Source organism: Vulpes lagopus, chromosome 9 (assembly GCF_018345385.1).
Source record: "Vulpes lagopus strain Blue_001 chromosome 9, ASM1834538v1, whole genome shotgun sequence".
Classification (NCBI taxonomy): Eukaryota; Metazoa; Chordata; class Mammalia; order Carnivora; family Canidae; genus Vulpes; species Vulpes lagopus.
The window spans coordinates 32,974,782-32,987,968 of NC_054832.1; the positions used below are offsets into that span (position 1 = coordinate 32,974,782).

Sequence of the window (13,187 nt, forward strand, 5' to 3'; positions counted from 1 at the left end):
CCTGGATTCAAATCCCAACCTCTACTCTTCACTACTTGGGTAATCTTGGGAAAGTTATTCCCTTTTGTTCACTGGTTTCTCTTCTGTAAAATGAGCATAGTAGTCATTAATTCTTGCTTCATAACATTATTGTGAGGTTTAAATAATTGACATGTCAAGCGCTCAGAATAATGCCAGCACATAAAAGTGCTCAGTAAGTATCAGATGTTTTTATTTTCATTCTTGATATCATTCTCACGGACTCTACTTTACCTCCCATTTTCTTTGTCTGCTCCCATAATGCCTTGACCACAACTGCAAGGTTGGTCAAGGTTTACCAAATTCCTCATCTTGCCAAATCCAATGGTTAATTCTTAGTCGTCATCTTACCTGACATGCTGATCGTCTTTCTTAAAATGGTTCCTTTGGTGACCAAGGTACCATATTCTTTCTTCTCTTCCCTTCTCTTTCTCTCTCTCTCTCTTTTTTTAGAGGCTGCTCTTTTTTAGGGCTTCTTTGATGAATTCTCTCCTGGTTTTTCAATGTTGGAATATCATAGAGCTCACTCTTTAATTTTCTTCTTGATTCAAGCCACCTTAAATAATCTTATCTAGTGCCATGGCTTTAAATACTACCTGCTGACCATTCCCAAATTATATCTTCAGTCTTGACCTGAGGCTCTAGACTCATTATCTAACTAATCTTATAACAACTGTGCTTACATGTCTAAACAGGCATCTCAAAATCAACATGTTTAAAACAGAGCTCTTGATTCCCTGTGAGGCTGAATTGGCTATTGATATCTTATACCACAAAGTGATTTTAAGTTTTCAAAGCATCTTCTTATAAATTTTAAAACACCGTCTTTATAAAAAACCTTGTTAGAACAGGAGGTGTCACTTTCATTTCTGAGATGAACAGTCTATGATTCAGAGTAGTCAGGTTTTTAAAGAGGTCATATTTGATTATCTTCTATAACTCAGAGTAAGCAATAGAATCCGAGTCTCCTCATGATTTTGATGTGTTTTCTGCTAAGTTACAATGCTTAGTAAGTCATATTTAATCTTTAGAAATATTGACTTTAAAGGTGAGTTTCCACTTAACAAGCAAAGGAACATGCAAAATAATAGGGCAGAAGACAGATGACTTAGCTGCAACGTGTACTGGTCAACAGACCTATATAAATGGTTTCCCTTTTGCCAATTATTGTTTCCATGTGATTGCTATGTTATCACCCAGAATAATATCACTATTCTTTAGAAAGATCCTATTTTGCTGAGTTTTCTACTCTTTAGTAGGTAAGTAGTCTTGTCTGAAAATCCATAATAGCACAATGATGTTTATTTTTACAATGATGTTTATTTTTACCACCTTTGTTCTCCATGCACCTGGCACATAGTAGGTGTCCAATATTTATCAAAAAACTCTAACAAGCAGAAATAATTATTTAGTTTAACACCATATATTTTCTAACGTATATAAACTTATGAATGCCTGTTTTAGGTTCTTCATTTTCTAATTTTTAGGCTTCATTTTTGGAACAGTTTTCGGCTTACAGATGTTTGTAAGTTTTAAGGGAAAAATGCAATGAAGTTCTAATTGCTAGAGAAATATTAAAAAATCTCAAGTTCAAAAGGTCAACATCTATCTGTAAGTATAGAATAGCTAATTATGGATAAATACTGTCGATTTAAAAAAATCATTGAAATATCTCTATGTCCATGAATTAAATTTTTATTTGTATATTAAAATGTAAAATAACATTTTAAAACACCAAATGAAAAATTCCTATCAATAGTCATATTAAGCATACAACCACCATATAGGGAAAACCATCAAATAACTGTTTCAATATAATATTATTTAAGGCTTAAATTCCAGAATTGCTGTTATAGTTAGATTAAAAACAAGATTAGTTGGGTCCAGGAATTAATGTATCCTCAAATTATTTTGTGTTGCAGATTTTTGTCCTGATTTCTGTGTGCAAGAACCCTAGTAATTCAAACATACATAAGAATTCACCCATTTGCCTATAATCTCTTTGCTGTAAAAGAAACACTATTATATGCTTTTGTTTGTTTGTTAAGTAGAAGATAAGTTATTATTTCCAAGATACCAAGGATTTAATGTTTAATTATCAACAACCATTTGAAAAGACAACGCTTTGACTCACAAATTTCTTAATTGCTAACTGTGGCTTTTCTGAGTAGGAGTAGGAGTGCTGTATCTAATTTATTTTTGCAGATGTGATTTAGAAACTGAATTTTAAAGTAGCAAAGCTTTGAATATCTTCACTATCAGCAGAAAACTCCTCCATCTCTGCTTCTGGAGAATATTGCTACATGAAGTTTTAACAGGAAAATAAAAACTGCAGTAAGAAATTGATACTACTGGTAAACGCTGCTTACGAACTGAAAAAGAATTTAGGCTGTCAGCAATAAAAGAACTATATTATTCACACAAAATCTGAGGTGTCATCTTCATCACGGTAACTTGCTGAGAATGAAAATTAATTTGGCTGGTTCCCTCTTGAGGAACCTAAAGAAAGCAAATATCTCACAGATCAGATCTTTGCAAAAGTATCAGCAACCGGCAATCCGGGCTACCACAGCTCCACTCCTCCCTGAGGAGGACAGACATTCTGAGCATCCCAAGAACAGGGGCGACGGTTCACTGCAAAGCACGTTCATGTGTCACTGGAAAACAAAGTTCTCGTTTTATTTTTCAGAGAGGTTAACTGGATTATCATCCCCCTAGCTCTCTGGAACATGGCACCTTCCATTAAGTACTGCAATAGAGTGAGCAAGAGAAAAGGATGTGTATTTTAACGCCAACTCAAGTAGGAAGTCAAAAGTAACACAGAGAGGCCTACCCGTCTGGCTGAGCTGGGAAGCGCTGCGACTCTTCCGGGACAGGCCAACAATGGCCACCATCTTGGCGCCAATGCTAGAGCGCCGCTTTTTGCCGCTGGTGCCCAGGGCACCCACTGCAGTGTCAGACTGGCTGCCATCCGTCTTCTCCAGCGAGCACATGTCTCCACTGATGCTGGTGCTTTTAGCCATGTTCTTCCCGGAGACGCCCATTTGTCTGCTTTGCATTTTGGATGTAAAGACACTGTAGGCCGATGCACCATTAAAGGTGAGGACCAGAGTGGAGAGGAAGAGACAGAAAATGTATTTTAGATGACACATTCCGTGATATCACGTACAGGATGTATCGTGAGGGTTTAAACATTTTCAAGTACCATGGTCTTGAATGGGCTTTATTGAATATTCAGGATCAACCAAAATCAGTAGGGCTTATTTAGGATAATATCCTGTCCTGCGAGTGCAGAGATGCTGTAAAGCAGCTGTATAACAAAGGAAGATGCTTCCAAAAACGTCCTCCTCTAGTTTTCTTTAATATTGCCTTCAAAAAAAAAATTACATGAGTGGGAAAATTCTCCAAAAAAATAGCACAGATTACAGCATCCACTGCTAACAGTGGCCCTTCAAAATAAGTTTTGTCTCGTAAGATTTATCTAATAATAATTAAATTTTCTAAGAGATTGATGTTTCCATTAGTTTTGATTTAAAAATAAAGTATTTCACTTAACATAATTTCATGTATATTGATGTCTATATTCCAAAAGTAAAGAAAAAGATTTCCCTCTGGCATTCATTTGAAAGAAGGAAAACTCATTGTCGGTTTTCTAGGCAATATGATCAGAAAGCAATCAATGTCTCAATGAAGCATGTAAGCTGATTAACGATTACTGATTACTGATGATAATTACTGATCAGCTGATTACTCCCATTGACACTGTTAGCAGTGATTACTGATTACACCCCTTGGCAGTAGTCAGTCTCCTGCCAACAGGAGTCATTGAAGACAGGACCTTTGATTTTTCTGTGATCACTGGAATGTGGTAGGAAGTTGTAAGGGGGTTGAAGAATCTGGAAGCAAGCTATCCAGTTGGCACCCCAAATCTGAAAGAGTGCTTGCTTTTCAGGAATAGGAAAAATTATTTACATATCATTTTGACTCAGGATTAGAGTCAATTTCTGCTTTAATTTGGTTCTGATAATATGAGTGAATAACACATAATTATAGGAGCAAAGGAAAAAAATCAAGGAACATTAGAAATATTTTTAAAAAGATTTTATATATTTATTTGAGAGAGAGAGAAAGAGATTCTGAGTTGGGGGGAGAGGGGAAGGCAGAGGCAGAAGCAGACTCCCTGCTGAGTAGGGAGTCCCGGTAATGGTAACGTGGGGCTCCATCCCAAGATCCTGAGATCACGACTGAGCCAAAGATAGCCGCTTAAACAAATGAACCACCCAGGAGCCCTAGAAATATCTGTATATGTCTATTAAAGAATGAGAATTAGAAAACTGGCCTATTGAGGTAAGCTCTTCTTTGTAATTCAATTTCTTGGTCTTCTTAAGAAAACTTTTTTTTGACTCTATCTTAGAGTAAGATCTGCTAAAAGGCTAGGACCACATGTTAATTTTATGTACATTTTTCTCCAAGTATTTCAGAGGGGAAAGGCCTAGTGTAAACTTGTTTTAAAAATATAGTAAACTAAGGGCGCCTGGGTGGCTCAGTCAGTTAAGCATCTGCCTTCGGCTCTAGTCATGATTCCAGTGGCTTCAGGGATTGAGCCCCACACTGGGCTCCCTGCTCAGCAGGAAGCCTGCTTCTCACTCTCCCTCTGTCAAATAAATAAATAAATAAATAAAATCTTTAAAAAAATATATAGTAAACTCTATCTTACCCCACTTACTGGTTTAAGAAGAAATGTGGCATAAATAGGCCAAAAGAGAGAACAATGTATATGCTTCTACAAGAATCCCAAATCAAAAAAAAAAAAAAAAAAAAGAATCCCAAATCAATCATTTTCAAGCTTGTTTGATTTTGCTATCATTTAATAAACAACAATAGCATAAAATAGAAAGAGTTTTGGAGGCAAACATATGGGCTTGACTCCCAGTTTTGCTGTTACTTAACTGACTTCCTTAGAAGAATTCATTGCTGTACTCTGAGCCTCTCAGATTCATATTTTATAACATGAGAATATTCTATTTTCCCTTCTTATTGTAAAGAACAGAGATAATAGATCTAAAGTAAAAATTTAATAAATTGAAATCATAGCAATTTTTATTAAGGAATATGGGCAACAGAATAAGGCTAAAGCTCTTCAACATGTATCATATAAATACTTAACAGTATCAATCAAAATGATATTTATAATTATAAATTTTAAAAACTTTTGAAATTAAAATGCCTATAATGTCTTTAATATAGTCAGCATTACTCAATGGACACTGACAGGAAACCCAGGTTTGATCTCAGGCTGCCTCATTTGGGAGAGCCATTAGCCTTTTCTGAAACTTAATTTCCTCACTTAATAAATGAGAAAATGTGAGTAAAGCACTAAACAGAATGCCAGACACATAAGAGCTCGATAAATGACTCTCCCCCCCTTTCTCCTTATCACCACCACCACCACTACCACCACCACCATTGTCCATTGAGCATCCATTAAACATCTTAAACTGGAGTAGCTTTAAGGCCCCCTTTAACTATGAAATGCTTTGCTGCCCTGTGATATTTCTTATTCCATGGATTCTGGGCAAATAAACACAGAAATGCAACGTACAATTTTCGCTGTATGCTGTCATAAGAAAAGCCTAGAAAAGTTAAGTTTAGTTGAAACTAAGGCTTTCAAAATAGTAACATGCTCCATATAATATGTCAGAGTAACCTAGTACTCCTGCCATGTAAGCATCTTTCTCTCAAACACATGCTTTTCTAAAAGAGACACTTATGTCATTCCCTACCAAGAAGAAAAAGATAGACTCACAAAATATTGCTTAATGTACCTTATGATTTTTGCATTTTAATTCTCATGATTGGATATTAAAGCCATGAAGAACTTTATCAAAATTAAGCAGGATCCAATGAAACACTAACTGGAACTGATAAATCAGTTTGTAGATAAATATTTTAATGACAATTTGGTTTTACAGAAGTATATTTTCTTCAACCTAACAACTTGGAAAATGCATTATCTACAAAAAAAGTTATTAAAAGTTTTTTAAGATGGATCTTCTCTTCATCTTCTAGAACCTTCAGACCACCAGAGATGAGTTTTGAATAGCTGCCCTCCAGTGCTGTGTTTTGAGGAGGGAGACTGAGGCTAGGGTATCACTACTGGTTTCCTTGACTTTCCCTGTTCCACATGACTTAAAACTACAAGCAAACAATATTGCAAGCAAACAAGCTATCAAACAAAAATTTTAAAGTTTTATGACTCCTGATTCATGAACTACGTTGTAGTGAAAAAAATGTGTAAACACGGGTGATTATTTGGAATACTCAGTGTAGTGAAGAGAACAGAGATCCATTACATTAACAATTACAAAAGAGAGTGTTTCTAAGGGTCTGGTGATATGGTAAATTTCTAGTACTGTTAGTGGGGTCACAGTAATGGACTTCTGAAGAGCAATCTAGCAATATGTATCAAAAGCCTTTAAAAAAAAAAAACAGCCCAGCTTTTAACCTATCGAATCTACTTATAGGTATATCCTAAAGGAAAACTTAGCAATGTGTATAGATTTGGCAGTAACATTTACTGTGGAATTAATTATAATAACAACACACTCATACACACAGGGAAAACCTCATAAATGTCTAATAGTTGAGGGTTTAAAATAAGTTATGTTCATCAATAAAATAGAATATACCTTTGAAAATGCTGTTGCAGATAAGTATTTATTGATAAAATATGTTCCTGATATGGGTGGGGGAGGAAGCAGGTATTTGTAGCCTAGCTTTGGCTGGCACTCATACCAAATACAGTTACCTTGCTGCTAGGGGACACAGATAAATTCAAACCCTCAAGGTTATCCATTCCATCTATCTATCTATCTATCTATCTATCTATCTATCTATCATCTATCTATCTATCTATCTATCTATCTATCTATCTATCAATCTATCTATCTGTCATCTATTCTTGCTAAATAATAGTTGGGGAAGTCTGGATTTGTGAGATGATCTACCATTTCCTTGTCCAAGAGGCAAATAAACAGAATATGAAAAATAAAATTATAAGTTCAGAATGTTTTGTTCTTAATGTGAAGAAAGTATAAATGTACATGGCAAAAAAAATCAAGAAAGATATACTGTGAACAGTGCACTACAAGTGGTTTTAACTTTCTCTGGTTGGTAATTATGCTTTTTACAACTTTTTTTTTTATATTATTACCCCCCAACACACATAGCAATAAGAAAAAAAAAATAAACAAATTAAGGGGAATCAAAGACTAACCTTTTTCTTTTTAGATAGGTCAAGTTATTCAATCCACATAGTTCATTCCACAGGCTAAATGGATAGCATGGCTTTCAAGCTAATCCTAAGAGATTACCACACAATAATATCGGGTGTTGGTATAGGATACTCAGTTCTAGAAAGAGATAGAGCCATTTCTACATCTCTAAATACTGTTTTATACATGTTTTCTAATTTTTGACTTTAGAAAAAAAAAACAATAAAAAATCGTATACACTTAGTACTCTCACTGTAAAATATGTGAAATTGCCCGTGCCAGTCATCTATTTTACAACATAATTATAAATGTTGAAATTGTATCCTGAAAGATTTTTTAAAGGGCAAATATAATACTGTCAATTATTAGGAGAAAAGTAATGAAAGGCAAGTGAAATATTTGTAGATATTCCTCAGAGACTTAAAGAGCATACCAGGGGTTATAAGAGTATGTCATTAAATTAAATGAAGTTTATAGGCCATAGGGCCAAAAGTGTTAATTAATAGTTTGAATGAATAGAGCTAAATGGTTTGGCTTAAAATAATAAATAGCAAACACAGGACAAAGACAAAGCCTGAGTGTGTGAGAGTGTGGGCAGGAGAATAACATTGTAAATAAAATATATAGTCATGTTAAAACAAATATTTCATCATATTGAGAGCTGGGAAGGTGCTTAGGAGAGACTTAGCCAAAGGGTTAGAAACCAGAGTTGGGGTGGGGGTAGTGGTATTCAGAATGTTGTGGCCAGAGATACAGAGGGCGCAGCAGCTAGTACAGTGGAGCATGAGAACTGCAGCTCAGAAACAGAATAGACACTTCTGGACAGGAAGTAGGCAGAGATAATTCTAGGAGTGGAGGTATTTATAACATGTTGGGCTAGGAAGTGGTGCTAGAGGGCCTGCAGGACTCAAAAGGTAGAAGACAATTGTAATTATGGTAGAATGGGGAAAAAAAACACCCACTGAGATTGACCACGCTCTCAAACATTATGGCATCTTGAAAGGTTTAATCCGTTTTCCTTCCCATTGTTATGTTTCTGGAAGCAGGTGCCAAGGGCTAACCATATACCTATCACTGTGATAACTCAAACTTATTTTGCATTTGATTAATATACTATAATGTCTTAGTATAGGATCTAAATGTATCAGAGGGGATGTGTGTTTGTCTATGCCACAAAGTAGATATCCAGAGTTAGGGAGGACTATTTAACTAAATAACAAAGTATTTTTAGCCAAAAAGATCTGCCTATGTTTGATGACAAATATAAGTCACAGAGCTGTGTTTAAGGTCCAAGCCCTGGGTCTCAGGGAAGGAAAGGAGTGCCTCAGTGTCAACAGAGCAGATCGCTGCTTACTTAGAATAGTTTAAGGAACACCGGGAAGGCCTGTAAGCTCCAATATTCTCTTCTCAAACTTCTCGTTAATGCCTAAAGTTCTACCATATTAAAGATTTTATTTTTAAAGGTTTTATTTATTTATTCATGAAATACACACACAGAGAAAGAGAGATAGAGACAGAGGTAGAGGGAGAAGCAGGCTCCATGCAGGGAGCCTGATGTGGGACTTGATCCCAGGACCCCGGGATCACAACCCGAGCTAAAGGCAGATGCTCAACCACTGAGCCACCCAGGTGCTTCCATATTAAAGATTTATTAAAAACAAAACAAAAAATTCTCCAAGGGGAAAAAGAAAGATTTATTTCTTAGTTTGAGGTTTGATCCTTTTAAACATATCACTACCTCTAGGCTTAGATTATTCATTTAACGAATGATCATTTAACAGGTATTTATTTTGTACCTCCTACACAGCAGTTCTAGGAGTCAGAAGTACAGCAGAGAAGGACAGAATGCCTCTGTTTTCATGGAGCTTTCATTTTTATGTCATGGGGAAAGACAATAAATAAGTAAAAGCCAATTTCGGATGGTGATACGTGATCTGAAGAAAATAAGGTAGAATAAAATATTAACAGGGACTGGAAAGTCTGGGGAAAGGACAACATTAGACAGGGTGGTCAAAGAAGACCTCTCTGAAGAGGAGACAACTGAGCTGAGTCCTGAATGATGAAGTCTGTCATGCTAAGGAAGGTGCTCTAAACTGAGAGGAGAGCAAGTGCAAATATCCTGAGGCCAAAACATGCTTGGTTGTTAGAGGGAATTTATGAAACTAGTGTTAACTGAATGAGGTAAAGGTGGGGATACTAACATAAGATGAGGTTAAGAGAGAATGAGGCCTGGATGTGTTGGGTTCAATATATGTCCTGCCCTATGGCCTATTCAGATATTCCACTAGAGTGGTTCTAAGTCCATGAGGACATATACTGCACAGGTGGTGGCACCAAGAGACCTGGGATCCAGACTAATATTTTATCTCTAAATATACCATTAAAAGCCATTTTGGAGAGAACATGACTATCTTCTTTAAACAGTGATAGATTTATGAAGGCTAGATCATTAAAGGTATTAGGAATATTGATTTACTAATTGAACACTTATACATTTATTTAACCTCTTCAGTTCACCTATATATTAGTTCTTCACAGTTTTTTAATTTTGTAAGTTCTCCACCAAGTCACTGAATAACATATCTCCATCACCACCACTCTGGGTATGAAGACACTTATTTTAAGAACAAAATTTAAACATAATACTTGATAAATCCTAAGTCTATGTTTCTCTGTCACACAGTGATCATGGTTTCCAATAATTTATTTTGTCCATCCTTATATGATCATTTTCCAATATCTTTTATTATGTTAGCTGTTGTCTTTGGACTCCCTCTAGCTGTGGTCTGTCTCCCTTAAAAAGTTAAATGCAAAAATTGTGCTTACAGTGTAGGTATTTCCATCATGGCACTTGCTTTCACTATTGATTTAAGATAACAATTTATAAAGAAACTTTATACAAGAATGATGATTTTAAAATGTTGTCATTAGAACATGTATCATATGGAAAGGACATGTCTTCTCTGACTTCAGCTTTTTCTTTACAGTTGTTCTCAGTGACAAGATCTAATTTATATTTTGTTTCTTTTTCTCCTCCAATTTTTAGGCTTGCATACATTTCTGGATTCAGCAAATTTAAACTACAGTAAACATTCTTGCCATTAATTAATTGGTTCCATTAGCAAATACCTACTGTGTTACACCTACTTGATGTTAGGTCCTAGAGGAGCGAATGGCGGCTGAAGGAGCTCCTGAGCTCCAAGCTCCTGCTCAGTAAGGCCAAAACCGACAGGAAAAGTACTTTTTAGTCTCCATACAAAGGGAGAATTTTCTCTAAGTGGTCTGTTCAAAACAAGTGTCTGTTTCTAATCATCTACCCAGGGGAACCATTTTCTAAATGGTGCTAAGGCTCCATTTAAGCTAGAGTTGGCCCAGTGCTAATAAAAACAATGAATGCACCCCACTTCTCCCTTTCCCTCTGCAGCTCCCTCTGCCTGTGCCTGCTCTCTTTCTTCCTTTGTCAAATGAATAAATAAAATCTTTTAAAAAAATCTGCTAAATATTCCTATTCTTTTGTCACTTCCTTAATATTAATCTTCTTTGTAAGCTCTCCACTCAATGTGGGGCTTGAACTCACAACACCAAGATCAAGAGTCATGGGCTCTACCACTGAGCCAGTCTGGGATTTATGACCTGAGCCAAAGGCAGAGCTTAACTCACTGGGCCACCCAGGCGCCCCTGTTGAGAGATTCTTAAGGTGAAAATGGTGTAGGGATATAGGTAAAAACAGCTCAATGCACTTGAAACAAAATCAAGTATCTAGCCCCTTTAAAGTGAAACATTTGAGGTATTCTCTATTCATGAGGAAGTATCAATAAAACAAACGATAATTATGATATTATTCAGCAAGGTTTGGACAGTTCTCACCAATGCAAAAAACTTAAAGATTTGAGAAGAGGAGGCAAAATTTTTTTTTAGATTACATGGTTTCCTTTGGGAAAAACCCAAGGGAATCCATTGAAAACGGTTTGGGGATACCTAGCTGGCTCTCTTAGAATAAGGTCACAGGCTCTTATTTTCAGGGTCATGAGTTTGAGCCCCATGTTGGATATACAGTTTACCTAAATAAATAATAAATGAATAAATAAAAACTTAAGAAAAAACAACACAAAATGAATGAGGCACAGCCATTATTTAAGGAGCATATAGTTTAAGAATGCAATAAGAGGAGAAATGCTTATAAAAATCAGTTTAAAAAGTGTTATAACTATCAGGGAAAATCTCACAGTACTATGACACTTCACCAGAGGGAAAGAGACCATTAAAAATCAGATCTAGAAAGTTTTATGAATCTGGGCCTTTAATGTGTAAAAATGATAACAGAGAGAAAGAAAAATATTAAGGAAAAGAGAATATTATGCATGAAATGCAGAGGTAAGAAAGAACATGCCATGTTTTTAAGATGAGTAGTGAAGTTTGGCTGAAGTGGAAGATATTATAGGCTAAGGGTAGCAGAGGTTAAGTCCAGAAAAGCAGGTTAGATTCACATTGCTATGTGGAGATCTATAAAAAGAGTCACTGAGGCTGATGGAGCTAGAGAATAACATAAAATTATAAATGAGGAATGTAAAAGAGTGGAAGGAGTCCTTAAGCAGTTTTCTACTCTGTTCTCCTCCTTGCAGGTATGGGGTAAAGTTATCTTTTCTTACCCCCTTGAGGCTTGAAGTGATCTTCTGAATTGTTTTGACAAATGCAATGTTAGTGAAAATGAGTTATGTCACTTCTGGGTGGAAGCATTTAATTGATGGAGATGAACTCCAACTTCTCTTTCCCTTTGCCTGGGACTGTGGAAGACAGGGCTGCTATCAGATTGGGTCCCAGAGTGACTACAATGGGAAGAAATAACTTGTGTTGGTTATTGTCATTAGGACTTTACAGGAATGATCTGGGGGAAGGGTATAGAAAATGTAAGCTCCTATATTGCTATTACTAATAGAAAACAAAGACTAATGGAAAAATTATTTGGAAAGAGCCACCTGTATGGCTTAGTATTTGGATCTGGGAATAAGATAATAAGAGCTCAAATTACAAAGCGTTTGTCATATGCCAAAAGCTACTCTAAGTGTGTTGTATGAATTAACTCACAACTTTTTTTTGGGAAGAGGAAACACCCTTTAAGAGCATAGTGTTTGCCTGAGTAGTGCTGGTTTAAGAAGTGATAACTACTGAACCAATGGAATTTTCTGATGGAGAGGTTCTGTAGGAAGAAGCCGGACACTTAGAGCATGTGCCCAAGGGAATAGTCAGGTCGAAAAAAGATGGAGTCAATAAATGTTGGCTGAACAGGAGAGGATAAAGGAAGTTAAGAGGTGGCTTACATAGGGAAGCCAAAATTGTAGAGACAGAAATGACAACACTTGAAAAGATACTCTGCTGAATACTTATAAAGTAAATACTTATAAAGGTTAGGAAGAAGAGGAGTGACAGGAGAATAGAGACGCATGCTCAGAACTAAGAAAAATAGAATAGGGTTAAATTCCATAAAAGACAAGAGAAGAATGTGGTTCAAGAAAATTGAGGTGATCAAGTGATGCAAAGAGTTCATTAGCAGGAACAGTTAAGGAAGGCTATAGATTTGGAATTTTATTTATTTATTTATTTATTTATTTATTTATTTATTTATTTATTTATGATAGTCACACAGAGAGAGAGAGAGAGAGGCAGAGACACAGGCAGAGGAAGAAGCAGGCTCCATGCAGGGAGCCCGACGTGGGATTCGATCCTGGGTCTCCAGGATCACGCCCTGGGCCAAAGGCAGGCGCTAAACCGCTGCTTCACCCAGGGATCCCCTAGATTTGGAATTTTAAAGGCTACAACTGGACTTTAAGAAAGCAGCTACTGGGATGCCTGGGTGACTAGGGGTTGAGCATCGGCTCAGGGCATGATCTCGGGGTC

General features: G+C 36.3%; 1 protein-coding gene across 16 annotated transcripts in view; it reads right to left on the minus strand.

Annotated features, from left to right (window-relative positions):
* RIMS2 (regulating synaptic membrane exocytosis 2) overlaps positions 1 to 13,187 on the minus strand; it is a 588,301-nt gene that overhangs the window by 84,923 nt on the left and 490,191 nt on the right. For all 16 annotated transcript variants that reach the window (XM_041769575.1, XM_041769574.1, XM_041769584.1 and 13 more), the window contains one exon: positions 2,852 to 3,093. In XM_041769575.1, coding sequence (XP_041625509.1) covers positions 2,852 to 3,093 — 242 coding nt within the window. The remainder of the gene's footprint in view (positions 1 to 2,851; positions 3,094 to 13,187) is intronic.